Source organism: Melospiza georgiana, chromosome 5, assembly GCF_028018845.1.
Source record: "Melospiza georgiana isolate bMelGeo1 chromosome 5, bMelGeo1.pri, whole genome shotgun sequence".
Classification (NCBI taxonomy): domain Eukaryota; kingdom Metazoa; phylum Chordata; class Aves; order Passeriformes; family Passerellidae; genus Melospiza; species Melospiza georgiana.
In genome coordinates this window covers 57,640,580-57,663,675 of record NC_080434.1, presented here as the reverse complement: position 1 = coordinate 57,663,675, position 23,096 = coordinate 57,640,580, and the positions used below count along the sequence as shown (strand labels likewise).

Below are 23,096 nucleotides of genomic sequence, written 5' to 3'. Positions count from 1 at the left end.
ATAAATGCTCAGCTGCATGAATGGCTCCAATGCTCCTTATATACCTGGTGACTTAAAAAGTTGGTAAACTTAATGTTGTACTGAAAGGGAGGGGTGGATGTTTTCTTGCCAAATTACAAGTGTATTATATCCCTTTATCAGTGGGGATTTTTTTGTCGCTGGACTGTGAAAACAAAATACATTGTTCATAAAAAGGCTTCATCTAATCACAAATCTTATTAAGACAGTCTGAATGACAGGAGGTTACTGTGAACTGAAAGAGCAGGGCTTTGCTCTCAGCACAGTTTCCATTAAAAATGTCATATGAGATGTAGAGAGAGTCACAGCATAAGCCATAGGGAATATACTTATCAAGGCCCACCAACGACCAGAAAAACCTGATTCTGGGAATAAAATATACAACGCCTGCAAACAGGGATAGGCTTTTAAAATCCATTCAAATATGTACAGTCCCCAAAGCACCAACTTGCTTTTTGCAGCTTCTGCAGAACGCGGATGTACCAGTGCCGAGCAGAGCTGTTGGTAAGCAGCCAGGATGAGTGCACTGCAGAGTCTGTCCCTGTCAGTCATGAAAAAGCTAAACAGTGCAAATAAAACAATGATTTCTGTTCTGTTTCCAATTCCAAAGATTTCTTGCAAGATATTTAGTACTAAATAAATTAGGTTACATTTTCTTCACAGAAGTAATCAGCCTGAAACAGGTGAAAACATATTTGGAAGGTGGTTGTAGGAATGGGAACATCATGGGAGAAATCTGGAGTTATGATCACACGTTTCATCAAAATGTCTAGGGAAGGCTTATTAGCCTCGATAAAGAAAAAGAGGAGTTTTGAGAAGATCCATGAGAAAATCCCCATCAAATACTCAATTTCAGAGAGTGTGTGTCCCTGGGACAGGAAAGCGGCAGGGGCAGAAGTGCCACAGTTACCTGCACGTTCACCCAGGGTCTGGTTCTAGGCACTATGATATGAGCTTCTGCAGGAGAGGAAACACATCCTCCTCTGCAGTTTGCTTGCCAAGTGACAACACAAGCTTTACAACAGGCCAGTGTTTAAAACCTGTGACATCTGGGGGTGGAAAAAACAGCCCAAAATTAACAGCTTCTGCAGCCAGTTTCAGGCATGTGTACTGTCCAGTCCCTGGGTGAGCTTTGTAAGCACCACGGCCTGTGGTGACTGCACCACACTTTCTTGCAGGGTTCATCTGTGGCTGGCTTTGTACAAAGATATGAAAAACAGAGGCTGTGATGTGGTTTTGGTACTTTTGTGGAAATGGATAGAACTTCATGTTATTCCAGCACTGCTTGCTTCCCCAGGAGGAATCTCACTCCCTAGTTAGAGGGAGCAAAAATCTGAATGTGGAGTCTGACAGCAAATGGTTCAACTCTACCTTGATCCAGGGACCTGCCAGTGCTTACACTCCTTCTGTGGGTACCAGGCTACCTGCCAATATGAGGTGTCCTTATTGCAGAATGTGGCTGTTGTGGAAGGAGTTTGCCTTGGGCATGTCCAGGTCATGCAGAAAAACAGGTATAGGTATCTCTAGAGTGTGTTGGGTGTTGTACAGAGGCTGTTGGCTTGGAGAGAAGGGCTCTGAAAGGCAAACCAAGCAATGATTTTCCTGATAGTAGAGCTGTCTGAGCTGTGCAAGTTTTTGAGTTCAGCCTGGTACTAGATCAGATTTGCTGAGTTGCTACTGTCTCTTACCAGATGCTTGCAGAGACACTGGAGTGAAACCACTGCAGGCAGAATGGCTCATGTAAAGGATTAGTAGGGTGAGCCTGTGATGACTTAATCTTCAAGAGGGAATTACGAAGTCTGATAGGCATTTTCCTTGAATGTACACTTAAAATTGAAATGAACTGGAAAGAAAAGTCCTTGTTTACTTTTTCCCCCTGTACCTCTCCTGGTACAGGACGAAGAAGATTTTCCCATCCTTATTCTATTCAAAGGCACAGTCAAAGTTTCTATTGCTAAAATCAGACTAGTAGTTTCAACAAAACAAGGTGATTCCATAATGAAGAAAAAACCCTTTCCTACCCATCCCCAGCACTCTTTTTGCTTTGAATTAATCTTGTTATTCACTTATTTACGTAACAGTTGTCAAACATGTTGATTTGTACCATCAGGATGTCAAGTAGAGGAGCTGTGATTGTTGTGCAAACACCCAGCTATGGAAGATGAGGTTTTTATGAAACATGGTGAGACCACTGACTAAGCCACCAGGGCTGATGGTGCTGTAGATGAATGGTCAACAAATACCATTCTGGAGAGAGAGGAATTACTTGCACTGGGGAAAGGAAGGGATTCTCTGAGGTAACAGCAGCTACTTCCAAGAATGTGGGGAAGATATTTTCTATTCTTGACGCCAAAGACCTGTTGGTTGTGAAGGTCTCATGTGCTGCACATGCTGAAGACACCCATGACTTTGGAGTTACTGTCTGGAAATTTTATTAATCCTGCTGGCTCAACTATATGGGTTATGTTTCAAAAAACTGTCTGAAATTTTATAGGCTTTCTGAGCCTCTGGCTCAGAATTTATCTCACAACCCAGAAATACTATTAAAAACAAAGCACTAATTTCATCAAACAAATTGTTTCTAGTATAGAAAAATTCTACTAGTAGAAACTTACTACTTGTGTCAAAGCATGCAGGCACAACAAAGTTTGCATTGCTATGGAAAAAAAGGTTATGCTGGGAAAAAAAACTTGCAAGTGACTGTGAAAAGTAAGTTTATAAGAGTGACACTTTCAGCTTGATCTTGAAAGACATATTGCAACACAAGCATCTTGGATTAGAAGATTGTTTTTATTTAGTTTTCCACAGAGACATGTTTCTTTCACCTCTATTCTCACAAATACATCAAAAACTATCAAGATATATATATATACATATGAGCTATACAGGCAGAGAAATCTGTCAGTACAGCATTACTCTCCTTCTATCAAACATTCTAAGAAAAACAAATATGGTCCCTTCCATGCCCATCTAATACAAGAAAAACAGCCAAGTCAAGAGAGAGTATATATATATATGAGTCTAGTTATTCATAAAAGAGTAAAAATAAAAAAAAAATCTAGTTTCTGATGTTTAAACAAAACATACTTTATACATTTGGCTGAGCTGCAATGTTGTACCTTGCCAAACGAAAAACTGCTCCCTAATGGTAGGTTCCCTAGCAGCTCAGTAGGTATGCAAGGCATGCAATTCATTTCCTGCCAAGGCAGAGAAAAATGGGTAGGTCTGAGATTATATTGCTAGTGTGCTTGAAAAATATCTTAGTTGTTAATGCTACAGGCTGCATATACATATTTTGATACTTTTGGTCTCCTTGAAACTTTCCCAGGTAAAACTTTTGGGTTAAGTGTCTTTTAGCTCTCGGTGATGGAGTGTTCAATGGGAGGTGAAAGAGGAATTTCCAGAGCATTACAGTCATCAGTGAGGAACACCAGGTCCTGGAGAAACAAAAAACAAAACAACAACAAAAAAAAAAAAAAAAAAAAGAGTAAGATTTATAAGGAGGAAGGCAGAAGACAGCGCAGTGAGAAGCCAGGGGCTGAGTTTTGGTGGTCAGGGGACGGTGTGGAGACAGGCAGGGCTAAAAGCAGGGACTCTGTCCCTGTTGGTGCATCTTAACCTACCCTCCTGCAGTAGGAGATCAGGATGGTGTACAGGCTACGGGCTTTTTCCTTCAGCTCATTCACCTCAGGCACTCTGTCACAGCCAGGGTAGGCCACAAAGTCACGGAGCTTTGCCAGCACACAGTAATTCTGCAAAGCACGCAAAAGAGGTCTGTGTAACCCTGCACAACACAGATTTATGTTAAGCCCACCACTTCCAAAATTCTTACTGCTGTGTGGGAACCTTGAATTCCTACCTCTATGCACATGTAATCTATGCAACCTTTAGTCAGGCAAATTAATCATTAGTATTTTATAACAAAGATGTTTGGTCCAAATAAGTGCTTGGAAAATTGCATGTATACAGTCTTAGTCTGCCAGCTAATTTCTCACATGCAGCAGCTCCAAGGCAATCAAATCTGCTCCCATAGTAGGTGGAGTATTCTACAGAATAGGTGCACTCTCTCACTTTTTAGAGAGCACCTGATTTAGGAGATGAAGAGATTATCAAGGTCTCACAGACTGATTCCTCTGTTCCTGTACAATAGGAGGAACTGTGACCAATCCTGATTTTTTCAAAGCAATTTTTACCTCAGACTTTGTGTTATCAAACTAAACCACAGACAACATGAATTTCACAATGTCCTTGTGAAGCGGGCAAATAAATATTCCAGCTTTTGCTTTAAAGCCAGGGAAACTGAGGCACTGGAATCACATTCCTTGGTCTTTGCCATGATGTGAGACACTGGCAGCTCTGGAATTGGGATCTAGAGAGTCCTGAATTACGAGACTTGGTGTAGTTGCTTATGAAAAAATGTGTCAGAAATTTGTTTTGTCTGATATTTTCTATTTTTTATCTACTCTGTTGAACACTGGACAAAGAAGCAAAATGTATCAAATACCCCACTGCAGAACACTAGGATACTAACTGTGTGTGCAGGTTATTTTTTCTTAGCCGGGAGACAACTACTGGTTTGTTTTTTCCCTCAGTATCACACTTCCATATCCTCAGGAACACTTTTTCTTTCTGTATTTAACAAGTAGCTCTTTAAAAGAGAAAAAGCCAGCAAGGTATTCCTGCATTGCTTTTTATTAAAACTAACGGCCAAAAATCACTCAGGATATAAAATGATGTAGATTTATTGAGTGAAGAAAGTTAATTCTAAATTTCTTCTTTTACACTATTATTCAAAGTTTTGTTTGCACTTACTTAACTTCTGAAAAGGCTCTGTCACAGTAAATTAATTGTGTGCATATGGTAATAACTTAAAAAACATTAATTTCCTAATTTTAAAATTTTTAATCAAGTAAAATCTCAGAAAGTCCATTGGGATAATAATAAGATTCAAACTAACTTTTTTTTTTGTTACTCATCTACCTAGTTAATTAAACTTTTAAATATCCTTTTAAATCACTCCTCTGAGGTATAATATTAAGAGTTATTCTCACTTTTCATTGACTGCTTTTCCTGCACAACAGTAAGAAAAGTGTGCAGACTTACGTGTATGTCCAAGTACAGCCTGGGCAGCGTCCCCACGCACGAGTCCTGCGGGAAGGAGGAAAAGCTCACTGAGATTTTGTTTGGAGAGAAATCGCTCTCAAAAGTGGCAACCTGCAGCGTCTGTGCAGGAGCAGGTTTGAGGTGGGCTCACCACAGTTGTGGAGGTCTGCAGCTGCCTGAAGGACTCAGTGATCTCCTTGCTCAGAGACAGCACCCTGGAGTAGCAGGTCGGAGGGGCTGTGCTGGCAGCGGAGAGCAGAGCAACCAGCAGCAGCAGCATCTTCATGGTGGGCAGCTTGTCCAAAAGAGGAGGAAGGGAGGGAGGGAAAAAATCACTCCCCCTGGTTAGGTAGGTACTGCTGAGCATCAATGAGTAAGCTGGACAAATCAGCCCTCAATTAAATAGTCTCCTGCATCAACAGGAAGAAAAGCCTGGGGGTGGTCCGAGCAGCGGCTCACTGCCGTCTTGAATTTCCTGCCAGCCTGTGAGGCAGAGCTGCAAGAGCTCTCCTGCCCAGAGCAGGGAAAGAGGGAATGAGGGTAACCAAAACAAACGCCACTGGCTCTTTTCTTTCCAGAAGGAAAACAACCTAGTGAGCACCTCAAACAACAGAAATACGTGTAAGGAAAAGCACTGGGTTCTCAAAGTGTCATAGGTGCTAATTCTGTCACTTCCCTGAATTGGCTGCAGAATGAGAGAAATCCTTCCAAAAAGCAAACTTCCCCAGCACAGGAAGGACACAGACCTGTTGCAGTGAGTCCAGAGGAGGCCATCAAGTTGATTAAAGGGATGGAGCCGCTCTCCTATGATGAAAGGCTAACAGAATTGGAATTTTTATGCCTGGAGAAGAGAAAACATCAGGGTGACCTAATTACAGCCTTCCAGTACTTGAAGGAAGCCTAGAAGAAATATAGAGAGGAACTTTTTACAAGGATCGGGAGTGACACCACAAGGACTGGCTTCAAACTGAAAATGAGTAGGTTTAGGCTAGATATTGGGAAGGAATTCTTTCCTGTGAGGTTGGTAAGACACTGGAACAGGTTACCTCTAGAATTTGCGGATGCCCCATCTGCAGAATTGTTGAAGGCTGGGTTGGGTTGCATTCTGAGCAAGCAACCTGGTCTGGTGAAAGGTGTCCCCATTTGTGACAGTGTGGTTGGAACAAGATTATTTTTAAAGTTGCTTCCAAAACAAGCCATTCTATGATTCTATTATTCCCAATTTGTCAATCAAACAGTAGTGCTTGTGATGGCTGCTTTGGAAGACCCATGTACATATATATTTGTAGTCTCAAGCAAAGTGAATACTTCTCTATATGGCTTTGATAAAAGTATAAAAGTTATTTTGCTTTCTGGCTTGAATTTATGAGGCTTTGTTCTTTTATTAGATTCCAGACGGAGCTGAGAAATCCAGATGCTGGGATACAAGCCTGAAGCTGAACATATGTTGTTTTATATGTTAATTGTCCCGTAAAATGGAGGTACCCTTGAATGAAGAACTGGTTATTTTGAAAGTTATGCCACCCCCAAATTTTTAAATTCAGATTTTAATATGGTATTAACTAAAACAAAAAAGTATCTGATGAAGTACTGCAGTCCCCTGACATTGTAGTACACCAGGAAGATTCATTTTAAGGTGGTAAAACTAGTTTTGGAGAAAAAACATACTCTATATGTTACAGAGAACTCTGAGTTAAATGCATCAAAACATCTGGGGGAAGCAGGAGAACAGAGCTGTATATTACTGTCTTGTTATGCACTTCTTTGCCTTCATAAAAACCAGCTGGTTTAGTAACAGCATGTGCTCCTGAATGTTAAAGTGGTGGATCCTTGGAGAGGAAAGAAAAGTTGGGAGTCCTGGCTGTGGGAATTTTAGGAGTGTTGGATTCTATTTTTGGGAAGAGTTGTCTGGACAAGACAGTGAAGAGGCCAGAGGGAGACAGGTAGGCTTTTGAGAGGGTCCCAAGCAGCCAGATCATCAATGTAAACATGTCCAAGGAAAGGATCCTACTGCCTGGGAGCCTTGCAGGGGAAGAAACAGACTCTAAATCACCATCTCATTGCTGTGATTGTAAAGAATAGCTGAAGGTAGGAGTGAAATATTATCCTTCTATCACAGTCATGTTTGGCAAGCTGCTAAAATGTTCTGCTCTGCCAGAACAGCAGTTTTCTGAACAGCATAAATGGTCTCCCAGTACTACTAGTCAGCAACCCAGCTGCTGCCAAGGATGACTTAGGAAAGCAAAGACTGGATACAGGCTTCACCAAAACACTTAATCAAATTAAAAAAATAAAAAATACCAACCAACCAACCAACCAACCAACCAACCAACCAACCAACAACAACAACAACAAAAAAAAAAACACAAAAAAACCAAAAAACCAAAAAACCCATCAAACCCCCCCTGCCCAAAACCCAACCAAACCCAAAGCACCAACAAAACAAGCAAACAAAAAACCCAAAACAAGCAAACAAAAACCAAAACCAAACAAAAACACAAAAAAAAACCCACCCCACAACAAAACCCTACCACAAATAGCTATTTTGTTAAGGGGAAAAATTGCTGAGACAATTTGCTGTGAGAGTTTTGCTCAACTACCCTCAGAAACAGTAGGGTTTTTTTTCTCTGAAAAAACACAAAGTACTGGAATTTAATTTCCTCACCCACATCTTTTCCCTGGGCCAGATTTACTTGCATAGCTGACTCTGACCCAAATGAGTATTATCCAATATCCAGTATCTCATCAGCACTACTGCCTATCTCAGCATGCAGAATCTGCAACTCAGTTAAACAAAGACAAATACTTTCTTCTCAGTTATTTCTATTTGTAGCTCATCAGCAAGATTATCCTTGATCTCTGAGTGCATTCCATTTATGGTCCAGGTATGAGTAAATAATTTCTTCTTTCTCTAAGAAGCTCAGAGGTGTCTTCAGGAGAACTTGTAAGTGACACCAGGCACTGGGAGTCCTTTCAGTCTGGGGCACCTGGCACATCTGTGAGCCAGATACACAGCTACCAAAGCCCTCCAGAATCTTTTCAGTGACTGTTTTTATCCAGTCACTTATGCAAAGCCCCTTATTAATTCTGGTGCATTCCCCGCCTTGGGCAGAGAAGGTCTTTAACAGGGAAACACAAGCTGTTCTTCACAAAGGCTAATAGCCTCTTACAGGCAATATTCAAAACAGACATGGAAATGGAATTTAGAGCTATGAGGGGGGGGGAAGGGGGAAAGGATCAAAATATATGATAGTCAAAATTTGCCTAAGGATTGCCTCTATGGAGAAGCTGCTGTTTACAGCCCTTCCAGTCCATGGGACAATGCTCAGGCTGGCATTAGCGGGGAGCACAGCAGGAATCAGTCAGTGTCTCCATATTTGTTACAACCATCACTCTGGGGATATCTCCAGCACAGACACATCTTTATCATGCTCTTCTTCCAGTGAGCATGGGGCTTCAAGGGCACGGGACCACTCTCAAAGTTTTGCCTCAACCCTTGAGGCTGATGGTGTCACCACATCTCTGAGTGCTCTTCACAGTGCACTTATTTACTCTTATATCAGGAATATTCCATAGCAAAAGCAGACACATGGGCTGAGAAGAAACTTAGAAGCCTACAATGACATAACTATCATTTTTATTAAAAATGACATATTTTTATTAAAAGAAAAATTTGACTGTGTTGTCTTTTTGCTTCCAATTTACTGAAAACTCAACCAATAATATTATTCTAAAAGTCTAGGGACTCACTATGCAGCCAGAAATTCCTCCCATGTTTGAGCAGTCTACCAGGGTGTCCGCCAACTTTTGTTAGAAGCCCTTGCAAGTTGCTGATTTCTTAATACCAAAATCCAACTCCTTAATGAAAATGTTGATTTTAAGATTGTTGGAGGCTGTCATGAGACACCTCATGAAATGAATTTCTGATTATATTGAAAAATAGGAAAGGTAGAACATAAAAAGAGTAAAACAGAGAAAGCCCCGTGTATTTAAGCAGCACCTCAAAGCCCAAAGTGACTCAGCTGTTTGCTGTGGTGAAGGTGTCACTTCTTGCTTCAGAGCAGGGATTAACTGCTCTGCAGGACAAGACTTTTTGGAAAACTTGGCCTTTTGGTAAGGTCTCATCTGTTTGTCATGTTTTTCCTTGCTGTACAACAGCGCACTTTGCTGAGGCTTTCCATAAACATCAGCTGGAATTCAGTGCAGAGTTTGTGCAACCTCACATTTTCCTGAATCTGCGGGTGCTGGTGCACAGCACTGGCATTTTCCTGGCACAGAGGGAAGCCTGATGTGGCAGCACTGTGGGCCTGCATTTGAAGCTGGGGTTCACCCCATCCATTGTTTTGTTTTCTCTTCCTTGACAGCAGTAAGATTCTGCTGGTGATCTGTGTGGTGTGGCCAAGCTGTGAGCAGTGGGCAAGGCAGGCAGGGTCTCAGAGCTGTTTCTGGGCTGGTGCTGCAATGCCCTTTCCCCATGATAATTAAGCAAAAGTCCTTTTTCCTTAGTGGCAGAGGCTTCTTTTTTCTTTCCTGTTATTGTTATTTTAAAAAATTTACATATATATTGAGGAAACTAATGCTACTGCCCAATAGCCTTTTCTTACATAAAATAGTTGTAGAAGCAGGTAAAGCCATCTGGGTCAGAAAAAGAAAGTAGGTGCCCTGAAATCTGTTGGTCTTGCTAGCACAAACCTTGCACTGGTACATTCCCTGAAGGAAAACATCACTGAGTAAGGAAATGGGGAGTCCTGTGGGCCAGGGCAGAGACAGGACAGCCTAGCAGGGCTGAGAACAGGAATCACTTCCCTGTGCTGCCTCAGACCGGTTACATTTGCACAGTCTGTGCTGACCAGCCCTCTCTGCAGGCAGTGTCCAGCCCACATTTGCAGCAGAGCAGGGGCTTGGGCAGCAGCAGCACCCAGAGGGCACAGGGTGCTCTGGAGGATGGCAGAGCCCAGGACAGCACAGAGATGTCCACACCAGTGTCTGTCACTGCAGTGCAGGCATTGCCTGGCTTGTCTCTGTGCTAGCTGCTGTCTCCATGATGGGATAATGGTATTTCCCAGAGACACTGTGGGAACTCGGCCATCAGCGCCAGGGAGACGGAGATTATGTGGTTTAGCCTTGTCAGGGATACTCTTTTCAGTGACTGCAAGGCCTATTGATTCAAGTAATGCAGGATTTAGAGGCTTAAGCCTTCACCGCCTCGCTAAGAAAAGTCAATTTTAGGTTGGAGTAACTTGCAGACCTCTCCAGTGAAATAACAGTGGTGCTTTCAGCCTGCCTCTCTCCCTGGCCATGGCAGAGCTGCCTTGTCTAGGAACACACAAGTGCCTTGTCTGGACCCTGCCTGGGCTTTGGGACCACTCCTGTGTGAGCTACCCCAAGCTAACACCATTCTTTATTAACACTGCAGTCAGGGTTACAATAGCAGGGTTTCAAGGAGGGAGCCTTGCTCATGTTTACAGCAGCAGTATTTCAAGTTATTCACACTTTCCTGCTGTGCCTTGCTTTCTATCCTTCTCTCTCTCTCTCTCACAAGCAAATGTGGCACATAGCTCCCGGTCTTATCATTGCTGGTCAGCTTCCCACCCTCCCTGATTACCCTCCTGATGAAAAATTATGTCAGCCACCAAGGAGTGTACTGGAGGTGATAGAAAGAAATGTATTCATCTACCAAATTTGTCCCTGATACGAGCCCCCTGGGGAATTCAGATGTTGAAAAATGCAGGGTCTGTCTAAGCTCTCTGCTGTCCCTCCAAGGAGCTCTTGTCTGCACTGTGGTTAATATGCAAGGAGATGAGGGACTATAATTTTTAGGACTGGTGTTGCAGCACCTTTCAGAACAATTATGTCACTGAAGGAAATAATTGATGAGACTGAAAGTGCAGCTCTGTATAACAATCCAGTCCAAGCCAAACAAGAATCCAAAGAGACTTTGCTGTATCACTGCCTACACAAGAGCTTTTCAGTAGCTGCTTAGCATGCTAGCAGGCACAGTTTTCTACTTTTTCTTGCCTAGAAAACTGCAAATGTCATAGCTTGTGTTGTTGTGTGTATTTCTGGATACAAACAGTACTCCCAGCAATTGCAAGGTAACATAAATTCTCGTCTCAGCTGGCTGAGAAGGCAAAGTACAAGTCCACACAATACATCAGGTTTCCTAGTTCTGCTTTCTTCCTGAACACGGCTTTCAGGTTTTATAACTAAGCATAGTGGAAGAAATCCTGCCATTTCTGAAATCAGTAACACAAGTCACAGACTCCTGTGGATCCACATTCTCACTTTAGATTAAGACTTGTTCAGTTCAGTTGGCCTTAGCAGCACAAAAGCCCTGAAGCTGAAGTAAGAGTAAATCAGTCACAATTTTTCTTGTTTCTCACAGAGAAACCTTTGGAGGCCTGTGAGTTGGTGACACAACACAGATTCAGAGCTTTGTCAGTCCCTTGAAACCAAATGATGTTGATGTGACAAATACCTTGTACAGCTAAAATGCTCTTCTAAGGAATATGAATGTATAAAATAGAGGGGGATAGCTGAGGATCTATTCTACTTGCTAATATCCAGAAGTGATGAAAATGAATGGAGGTACATTTTATTAAAAAAGAAATCCATAAACTTAGTAATTGTATTTTTGTTCTGCCAGCTTGCCTTGAAACAAATGAAAAATAAATACCAGACAGTGTCAGAAACTAGTGTTAACAACAGACTGTGTTTTAGATGCAATTGCCACCTAAACCTGAACAGCATTTCTGTTTTAAATTCTTTTGATAAAAATAAAACAGAAAAAGGATCTCTTTTGCTTCTGAATCACATATTGACTAAGTGTCCCTACAAGTATGGTTTTAGTTTGGTATTGTTGAAGTGGGATGACTAAGGAGAGAATGAGTTGAGGATACAAGGAATGTAGCTGCATACATACATGGTACAGCTGATAGTTTGCTATGAGAATAAGACTGCGGCTTGTGGTGGGTCTTGCTGGAGATTGTGGTGGGTACACCCAGAGATTGCCTTGTGTCTTGGTTTGGAAAGACAGGAGTCTGCTAAGGAAGGCAGGAGCCTCCCCTGAAATGGAGAATGTAAACCCTCCACGCCCCTCCACATTGCTATAAATTTTAAATTAAGGCGCTCTCAGGCAAAAAATATGAGAGCAAAAAATAACTGTTCTTTAATAGGGAAAAGAAAAAAAATAAAGGACAAAATAAAACAATGCAGTACACTAGAACAGAACTGACAGAGTCAGAACCCAACCTGACGCCCTGTGGGTCAGGGTGTTGGTGGCAGTCCAATTGGAAATGTGGCTGCAGTCCTCCTGAAGGGCCAGGTGTGGTTCTGTTGGAGCAAGGGGGATCTGTAGAGAAGGACGTATTCTTCCTCTGAAGATCCTGTGGAAGAAGAGACAACTACTATTCCTCTGGGGAATCCAGTGGAGAAAAGCCAATGTGGATGTTTCAAAAACCTCTGGATTATATCCAGTTAGGAATGCTTGGCTCCTCCCTCTGGGTGGAGCATCTCACAATGGGATGCTCCACAATCAGTCATGCAGTGACATTCAATATTCTGTTATCTGATGTCCCCTCCTGAGGGAGGAGTGATTGTGGTCACTCAAAGAGAGAGATAAGGCAAACTGCCCACTTGACAAAGGTAATCTGCCTTGCAGATGGTAATCGAAAACATCTTGCATTACAATCTTCAACACCCTGTCATCCTCACAGGTAGTTTTGAGAACATTTGCAGGGATGAGGTGCTGGACAGGCCCCTCCTGGCTGCAGGGCTGTTCTCAGGCAGCTTCCCAGAGAGAGCCCAGCTCTGGGTTAAGCCAGCCCTGAGATGAGCAGTGCCGTGGGGAGCCCAGGGCAGCAGGTGCCAGGCCAGGGATGTGTGCCCATGGTCACCAGCTGGGTGGTGGCAGAGCCAAGGCTGCCTCAGGGGCCTTCCTCAGCAGAAGTGGCTACTTACTCTCACAGCTTTATAAACTTTTGGTTTATAATTATTCCTGAAAGAAACAAGAAGTAGTGACACAAGAGTGAGACAACATTACAGATGGGTAATGTAGTGAGGAAAGCACTGAGGGATGGCACAAAGAGAAATATTTTGAATGAAGAATCACTCTAGTTGGAGAGACATATCTTTCATGAGTAGAACCAGCCAAAGTCTTGAACATCTACACCTTTAATTTTGGACCATTAAGCTAATTTCCATTGGAAGGCTAATCAAATTTACATTTATTTTCCTCCTTCCTATTTGGCTGCAGCTTTTCTTGTTTTGTTTTGTTTGTTTGTTTGATGTTTTGGAAAGGTTGTGGCTAGGGAAGAGAGAACTTGGCCTGATTTAAGATGTAAATGCAATTCTATCAATCTTTCCCTCTGCTAATGGTCTGCCTGGGCATTTTAAGGGCATATAGTGAAAAGGAAATTGTGACTGCTAAAGAAAAGCTACCCCCTGCTGTTCCTGTTCATATTTATTTCACAATCAGCCCATTGAAATGGTGTGATTCACACTCTGATGCTGTCGTTGTCTAGCTGGCAAAGTCACTGGAGAATTTAGAGAAGTTTCCCAAGCTGAAAACTAGGCAAACTGCATTTGGGCTAAAAGCAATCTTATCAGCAATGAGAGTTAGTTATATCACTGCAGTGATCTTTCTTGCTGAGAGCTGAGGCTACCCTTGCAAATGAGAAGCTCTCTTGAAATAAGCAGCTGTCTTCAAAAAACTGAGAACTGTTGCTTTTGAAATGTAAAGTGTCCTTCTGATATACATATATATAGAGTACATAAGAGTGAAGTCACGCTAAAGTCTGCAGGGAAAATTTAAATGTTCTTTGTTTCTCAGATAAATAGCCCAAAAAGGGTAAAAGCAGGAGTGAGTGCACAAGAGGGAAAGAGCATTCCCAATTCTCCAGTAATCTTGAGGAAATACTAAAGGAAAACCATGTCTGTTTGTCTTAAATTATCCAGACTTAATGTACTCATCACCTTATAACCAAGCAGCTTGTGTGAAATAATGACTTCCTGGTAATACAAAGACACACAGCTGAAGTTTTAATCTGTATTACTCACAATCTATCTTTGTGGCAAGTATAACCATACACCCTTCCACTGACCTAATGTCAACATTTAGGAGTCTGTATCAACATAAATGATCAGAAATAAAAGCAGATAGCTAGAGACTGGATTAATGGAAAGAATCAAATCCAATAACACTATGTGTTTTTCTATGAGATTTCACATAAAATTTCTACTGTAGTGCAAGAACTCATTATATGTTGACTATGGAGGATGTAAAAAAAAGGGTGCCAAGTTAATTACTACATACTTGCTCATTAATCATGGGATAAATGCTAGCCACTCGTTAGAATTGCCATGAAATAGGTGAATTTAATCTTAGGATGTGTCAGAGGAGTTACAGCCAGCAGGGACAAGGAGATACTGGTGTCAGTATAAATGCAGGGATCTGCTCATCTGGCATGTTGGCCACTTTTGGCCACCCATAGCTGTGGAGGATGAGTTCAGGTTGTGTGGGGTGCAGAAAGAAACAGTGAGAACATTCAGTGTATGGGAAAGTTGGGACAACACATCCATATTTCCCTTCTACCTTTCTTTCCTTGTCACCCCAGTTACTCTTCCATCAGCTGGGTCCTTGCCCTGCTCTCCTGCCAAGGCCAGCTCTGAGCACTCCATGCCCATCAGAGCCTGCCTTGCTCACAATCCATTTTGCCATGGCTGCTGCTGGGAATTCTGTAGTAGGGGATGGAAAGGGAGGTGCTCCTGCAGCCCACTGTGCACATACATCCCAGCCTCCCAAGGTCAGGCACACTGAGGCTGTAGAGCCCAGGCAAAGCTGGAACTCTGCTTCTGTGCCTTGGTGGCTGACCAGTAACTCTCACTTTGTCTGAGGTGAGAATTGAAGCTGCAGAGGCACAATGGTCCATGGCTTTCTAGGAGAGAGCTCACAGCTGCCTGAAATAGAAGCTGGAGGCCTTGGAGTCCAGCCCAGAGAAGGACGTGACAATGCCCTGGCCAGAGGAGGAGAGTTGTCCCACCTGCTCTGAATGGAGCATTTTCAGTGCTGTGCCAGCAGCGCTGTGCAGCTACAGGGTGCTCTCAGAAAGGCTGGTTCTGCTCCTGGGCAACATGAAAAGCACATGTACAGGCAGCAAAGCAGCTGCTACACACACAGCATCAACCCGTTTTACTCATTAAATATAGGCTAACAAAAAAGATTGGCATCAACTTTGTTCACATCAAAAAGATACAGTTCCAATTCTCCCTACTGCATAATTTAGGTACATGAGCTTCTGTAATAATGCAACGGGCAGAGAATGATAGCATTGTCCACACCATTGTCTCTCTGACACCAAAGAGAAATGAAGCAAATGGAGTCAAAGAAACCAAACACATTCAGGAAAGTATCAAAGTGATCAAAGCAGACTCTTTGATTCTGCTTTACACACACTTTTCAAAGAAGTGTTACATTTCCAAACACACTCTGTCCGTTCTTGATGCCAATAAACCAGCTCTGTTTAGCTTTATGCTTTGATAGGAGTAGGAACAAAAAACTCTTCAGTGAGCAGCATTTTCTAAGCCTTTCCATCAAATGTTGAACTTGCTAGGAAAAGGCTAAATGTATTTGTTGTTCTTTGAGGAAGCTGAACCTTCGTTGAGGGAGACCTGGTGTCAGGCCTGAGTAGCCCTATAGACAAATCAGCATTTGCAAGCACGAGGAAAAGCTCTGAGCAGATTTTTTGTTCATCTGTATTTAATACACCTCTTTGTTAGCAGACCAAGCCTCAGGGAAAAAAAAAAAAAAAGCCAAACTTACAAGGCATATAAGAGCATTTTGGAAAAGGTGTCTGACCATAGTCCTTTTATAGCTGGAAAATATTGATTATTTTTATGTATCTATCTCCCATTATTTTCCCAAAGACATAGACAAGGTTTCAAGGCACCAGATCTAAATGCACTGAAGGAATATACTATTTTTTCGATGTTATCATTTGACCATTAATGATGTCAAGCATGACATTTTCTTATACCCTGGCAGGATGTACTCCATTTCTGTCTTTGTAAAATCAAATTTTCTCTCTGTGCTGCAGCAACCGTGAAGCCCAAGCTGCCCCCAGGGAGGTATTTTGTTTAGCTGTGTGGACACATTCCTCCAGGAAATATTGAAGCCAAACCACACACACACACACACACACACACACACACACACAGGCCCTCTATTAGAAGAATTCAAAGCTTGAAGAGAAAACAAACCAGTCCTGGGTCTGGAATCTGAACTTCAGCTCATGTTGAATTGTGTTTTCATGTTCTTTGTTTTTACCAGCTGGGCTGTGGACCAACATAGGCATTTTCTGAACACAGGTAGCACTGTCCAAGGACAGCCCTATATCCTCTGGTCGTGTCAGAATGGGAAAAAGAAAAAAAAAACAACATGGAAAAAAATATTTGCATATCCAGCACTAACATGTTTCTGCCATGTGTGAGACAGACACGGAGAGTGGTGATTGTTGTCATGAGTCAAGAGTTGGCTGCACAGTATGTGGTTCTGGAGGAGAATCATTCAAGCCAGGAGGTAAGAGAAGCTATATATGTATGTGTGATTACTCTTTCATGCATTCTTCTCTTTTCACTCACCCAAGGCAGAGCTATGAGGAAAATCAAGTTCCATTTTATTCTTGAGTGGAGCCAGATGCTGGCATCCACCTTGGCAGCTGGTGTCAGGAACTGGACAACTGATACAGTAACTTGATTAAAACTATCAGGGTCTCACCCTCACTTAGGACTTGGCTTCAGCCCTGAAACAGAGCAGCTATTAGGCCAGAGCCTCTCTGAAATTCTTTTATATTCTAGGGCTTTATTTTTTGGTTTATTTAACACTCTCTCTCATGTGCTATTAATTGAATTTTATTTATCAAGATTTTTATTATTTAACTTTTTTTTTTTTTGGGTAGATTCTGATCACAGGAACTAAAGTCACCAGGGATTTGTGGGCTGCTTGTATATGGCTCAGATGACCAAGCATGAGGACAAACCATGAGGTGTGCTTGTCCTGCCAGACCCAGGCAAAGTCCCAGAGGAGCACAGCCCCTCATGGCACTGAGTTCAAGGACTCTCTCTCCTGGGGCTCCTTCCATTACAGCTTCCCCAAGTGCAGCAGAGCAAGAGTCAGAAGCTGCATGGTCCTGTCTTAGGTGAACAAAGGCTAAGAGATGCCAGATGCTGCAGTGATACAGAAAAAATTCTCCACTCATGGTGAAAACATCACAAGCTCTGGAATGGATGTTGCAGCTTCTTTTACTAAAAATCACTGCTAGATAGGCATGAAGTTTTTATAAGTATTTTGGGCAGTGTTGAACACACCATCATTTATTAACAAATAAGTTTATTAGAATTCTATAAGTAATTAGAAAGCAGATACTTAAAAGTTAGGATAAGACTAAAGTAAATTAGGGTGTTTCTTTCCCTTTCAAATTATTCTAGTGCTTAAGCTAACATTAAACAGTAGATGTGACAACTATATTCTTAGGAGAAATACAAAATAATTTTGGGTTAGGCTGCTGAACTTTAGAGATTCTTGGCACAGAATTGGTGTATAAATTACTTTAATTCCCAGTGCAATCCCTGAAAGACCTTCAGCTGTGTTAGAGACCAGCATCAGATGCTGACCTTTTTATCAAAGAAAGCACTGATTAAAAGATGATGGTGTTCTTTTTGGGGCACAGCTCAAGGTTCACAGCCTGCTGGTGAATTCAGTAAGGGCACCCTCTGACTTAAAACTGTGTGCATGTGTGTGCCAAGAGCATAAAAAACACCCAGAAGAAGTTATGGGCAAAGACTTGTGTACAACTACCTACTCAAGTGAGGAATGCTTAGGTGGACTCTGTGCCGGAGCTTTTAATGCATAATGCAGAATCTTCTTTTATAAATCATGTGGCCACTGGTCCTTCTGAAGCATAGATGCCTTAGGGACTATAATGATTTCTCACTTTTTTTTTCTTTTTGTTTATGCATGCTTTTTAGAAACATTCCTTTTGCCTGTTGGCTCACAGCCTCCAGTGAGGGAATGAAATCTGCTGTTAGTGTAACTAGAGAATATCTGAAGCACAGAATAAGAAGACACTACATGTCATTATCTACTACACTGCTGAGGGTTGGAGACCAATTTCCAGATGACATATGCTGTTAGCACTGCTGTATGGATTACAGCTTAGGGGGCAAAGCCATAGATCAAGACTCCCACTGAGCTAGAAGCTGTGTAAACATGTGGTGAAAAGATGATCCCTGGGTCACAGAACTTTGCTGTAACCTCTGCACACTTCTCTGTTTAACCTACTGCCGTTTTTCTCCACAGGTTGTTTCCCTACAGTCCATCAGTAACGATGTATTTTCTTGTCTGGCAATTGCATGCCTGCTTAGCATTTGTTTCATGAAATCAATACATGAAAAATGTCTGTGTTAATATGGTGGACTTCTCACTGTTGTGTCTACTGGCATCAATGAATCATTCCCTCTTGAGGTAGCACACTGAGAAGGTTCTCCAATTTCTCTCCCTTCCAAGAGCACACACATCCATCTGAAAAAGTCTGTAACTGATTTGGGGGTTTTGTGTACATGGGATTTTCAGACTGGCCAGCTCCTCCTCCAACGGTTCTCCCTAGAAGAAGAAATGTTGCTTTTGGAGTTTATTTCATCTGGCAATATTTGGGATGAATAGCACATTGACTATGTCAGTCTTTGTAAATAGTTTCTTCTGTTTGGGTTTAAACCCAAAAAGCAAACTCTTCCTTTGTGCTAGCGCATCACAGAGCAGAGAGCTTTCATAGCACCAAGAACTTGGCTATCCTGCTCCAGCTTGTGTATTCAGCTTCAGAAAGCCTCAGCTCAATTCCTGTCATTTTAATATCCATAGTTCTCTAATGGAGGCTCATTTGGCACTGGACAGAGGAGTCCAGTGCCAGCCACTGGGCTGTGTGTGCCACGTGCTTGAGAGTTGTTTGCTTCTCTATGGTGGCTTCAATCTCGGTGATGCTGAGGGCTGAAAATGAAATACTGTGAGCTGGTGTCTGCCTGGGAGTGAGGATGAAAACCCTGAGGGCATGGGAAGTGGGAGAGCACAGAATGAACCATGGACAAGCAATCGTGGTGGTAAATGACCAGCGAGTTCTGCACTGAATAAAGCAAGAGAGTAAACACAAGTTGTGTGTTCAAGCAAGCATGAGCTGTGTGTTCAATGCTGCCTAAAAATAATTTCTGGTCTTTTTGGCAAGAAAGTAAATGTTTTCACAAAATATAGGAAGAAAACACACATTCAGATGAATTTCAAGGATATACAATGCCACTGGCTTGGAATGTATCTATTCACTAGCTGAACATACCACACCTCTTTAGGTACAGGTAGCATGTAAATCAAAACGAAGAAATAAATTCACAGATTGTTTCACCATATTTCACTCCAACTTTTACAATTTTTCCTCCTTTTCTTTCCTGTGTAATATTCAATTTCAAAAGCAGCTTTTAAAGAACGTTTAAAAATTGGGTTACTGAATGCTTGAGTAACTACACACACATAGAGTCCACACACTAGAATAGATATTGCTGGAGACTCATTTTTCCCTTGGTCAGTGCTGTATAGGAGGTGTAGTCTGACTCCTCTGCACATACTATCTTCTAAACAGTCCTGTAATTCTTAAGAAAATGAGATGTTTTCTGGTCTATTAATTTTCAGTGATCAACTGAAACCAAATTGCTTTGAAATGAGCAAGAGCACATATTTACTCCCACATTGCTGCCATGACCATGGGCCACAGCAGATCAGCATGAGCTGGGGTGTTTGGCCCCTAGCACTCTCATCCCATTCTTGGGAGATGACTCACAAGAAACTGCCTGGATTTCTGGAAAATCCTCATTAGCGAGCACACTCTCAAATACTTTCTCCTGGAACAAGCTCCAGCACCCTGTGTGAGAAAAGGTCACTTTTGGGCTCCTAGCAGGAACAGTTAATAACAACAAACTTCACCACCAACATAATTTTACATCAACATTTTCCTTTCTGTGTTTTTTATCCCCCTCCAAGGGCTGTTGGTTGGTCTATTGAAGATTCCTGTAATTTTAGCAATAAGGCACAGCAGGATCCTTTCAATCAATAGCAGCAGCGTCGCAGCAAGAAACAGTAACACATTTCCCTCCAAGCAAGCACACTCTGACTTCATTCAGGCACACAAATGTGCTCCAAATCACAAATCACCCTCTCCCAGCCCAGCAAGACAAAGGCTACAAACAGAGTTGAAACAAAACACATAAGCAAGATAAAACATTTTCCTTCTGCAGAGGAAAGAACGCAACTATTTGCACTTTGCCTACCTGCAGAAGCTCCTGTTCCTTCCTATGGTCTTGCTGCAGTTTCTCCTCTCCAGGCTGAGGGGTAAAGCCCTTTGCAGGGTGAGCATCACACTTCTTTGACCTGAAAAGTTCTCATGCTTTGCAGGAGACATGAGGTGACTCCTGCTTTTGGGAACTGTGTTACCAAATGAAACAATTTTCACAAGCTGCCTTCAGTGACACTAATCAGATTTTGGCTTCAGAGTAATGGAAGCAGTAGCCATGTTTGCTTCAGCTTCTTTAATTATCAGTTCACCATTTGCATCACTACTTTAGGCTCATTTTCCATCTTGAAGATGCAGTGGGGCTTTCCTTATGGAAAATACACACAAAGGCAGAAGGATGGATGGGGCAGGTGGCAGTCACTGCTGAGCATCGGCGTTTGTAACTCTGCTCACAAATGTTTGTTCAGAAGCAGAAGAGACAAACACCTTTATAAACACATAGCAAAAGGATCCTTCTGGAAGCTAGATCCATTTTTAAGGTTCTAACAGGAATGATAATTGTCTATAAATGTCACGATTCCCACAAATGTACTCTAAAGCTATTTTAAAACATCCTTAAAGGGAGGTAAAAATCATAAAACTGATATAAGAACCACATATTGTGTCACCAGTTGTAGAAATTTTTGTGTATTTGTTACTGTACTATTTCCTCTCTCTATTCCTTTTCATGAAAGAGTCCAGGAAGATAAAAAAGAATTTAGGAAAGATATAAAATAAACAGGCTTGAAGGGTGAAGAGCGCTGAAGTTTACAGTAGGTCTGAAAGGCCTTAAAATCTAGACCAAGTTGTCATAAATCTCATTTCTGTATCAGGACAGGAGAAATTGGATCTCCATTCAGTGTTGGTTGTCATTTTGCTCTTCTTTCCTGAGTGATGGTGTCCAGAAAAGTCAGAAAAACATCAGACATATAAAATGACACTAATAGACCTATACCTATTGAAAAGTTTAATTAATTTTTAATTATAAAATTATTTTTAAGGCATAAAAAGGGTAAAATTAAGCTATTTTAAAAGCATAATTTTACTGTAAATTTAACCTTTGACAGAAGTTTCTTTCCTGAATTTAACTATGCCATCACACAGATTTTTTTCAGAGGAAAACAGTGCTATAATATCTGAATAAAATAGACATGCAGAATAATAAGGAACTTCTTCACACTATAAGGACTCACAACTGCATCAAATCAATGGCATCTACAGAGCTGCATATACTTGGAATCCTGGAAGACCCCAGAGAGCATGAGCAGAGCAAATTTTCCCCTTCTGCCCTGACTAGTCTGTGTAGAAAGAGCTCCTTCCCCTTCCTAACCAAGCGTGACTGAACCAAACTGGGTGTCCAATTCTACTTTAACAAGAAAAAAATTGTTGCTGTGAATGTGTGTTATCCTGCAGGATTCCCCCAGGAGCCCAACTCATTTCTCGCAGCTGACTGGCTCCCAGGGACAGCTGATGTGTCTGCCTGTGGTCTGCTCATCCCCTGCACCCATGCACGGTTCTGAGGGCTCTAAATAGGCTGCCTCTCCTGGTACTTTTGCACATTTTTCTCCTTCAATCATTGTTTCAAAGTAAATTGAGATAAGCTGGAGTGCAACATGGAACTAAATGCTGTTGTGACTGTACATAGCAAAAGAGCTTTATTCACTACTATTTTCCATAGGATGCATTTTCACATTCTTTTCCTTTTTTAGAGAAAGAATGAAGAAAGAAAGAATAGATAAACTCTGCAATTGGTCTGATGTATTGCTTCATGTTCATGATAATGACAGATACATTGGGAGTAAGGGTTTGGAAGGGCCCAGGGAGGCAAAAAAGTAATGAAACAGGGGCTATAACATTTAGAGGCCTGGAATTGTCTTCTCTATCTATATTAGCAGTCAGATCAATGCTGTTGGAGCAGATCTGGAGTGGGAAAGGTTGGTGCTGAGGCTGTAATATCCATACTGTGCGTGTGTTTTGGGGTTCACAGTACCATCAGGCTGCACAGGCTGCACTCCTGCAAGGCACCTTCTGGGTCTGGTGCCCCCCAAAGGAATCCAGGCTTGGACTGACTCAGCTGTGAGGTTTGCACTCCTGTGTCAAACCAAACCAGCAATGTCAATGCAGCCAGTGCTGAGGGATAAAAATGCATGTGGTCACAGTCCTAGGGACATGTTTGTCCAGGACATCTGCAGCAGTTTCACCTGAGGGAAATACTAGGGCTGAGAAGACATACATTCCATGAAAACTTTATTAGTCTCATTATTTTCATTGAACTAGTGCATGACTGCGGGGTAAAGGAGCTTAGTGGGTTCATGGAAGTATATTTTAGAGGGATTGGAGATGACTTTGCCTCTATAACAAGGTTCTGACAGAGAGCTGGGCTCTTGTGTTGATTGGATATTACTCCAGTAAATGTAATAGCAGTGAGCAGCAAAACGCTTTCCCATGCAAGGTAAATTACAAGGTGTCAGATACATAATTCCTGCTATTATTTATAAGGTGCAATTGCATAGCTCTAACTTTCCAAACCCATGTAGTTCTCAAGAACCACTGAGCCTCACTTGCACAGCACACTTAAGCCTATCCCTCCTACTTTGCCTCTTCCACAAT

At 42.0% G+C, this 23,096-nt stretch overlaps 1 protein-coding gene across 1 annotated transcript; it reads right to left on the bottom strand.

The window, feature by feature from the left end:
- Positions 1–2,789: 2,789 nt before the first annotated feature.
- CYTL1 (cytokine like 1) lies at positions 2,790–5,519 on the bottom strand. The gene is made up of 4 exons (XM_058024840.1): positions 5,273–5,519; positions 5,122–5,166; positions 3,642–3,770; positions 2,790–3,455 (listed from the first exon to the last, which is right to left on the bottom strand). The coding sequence occupies exons 1-4, from the start codon at positions 5,486–5,488 to the stop codon at positions 3,372–3,374; spliced, it is 474 nt and encodes a 157-aa protein (XP_057880823.1). The 5' UTR covers positions 5,489–5,519; the 3' UTR covers positions 2,790–3,371.
- Positions 5,520–23,096: the final 17,577 nt, after the last annotated feature.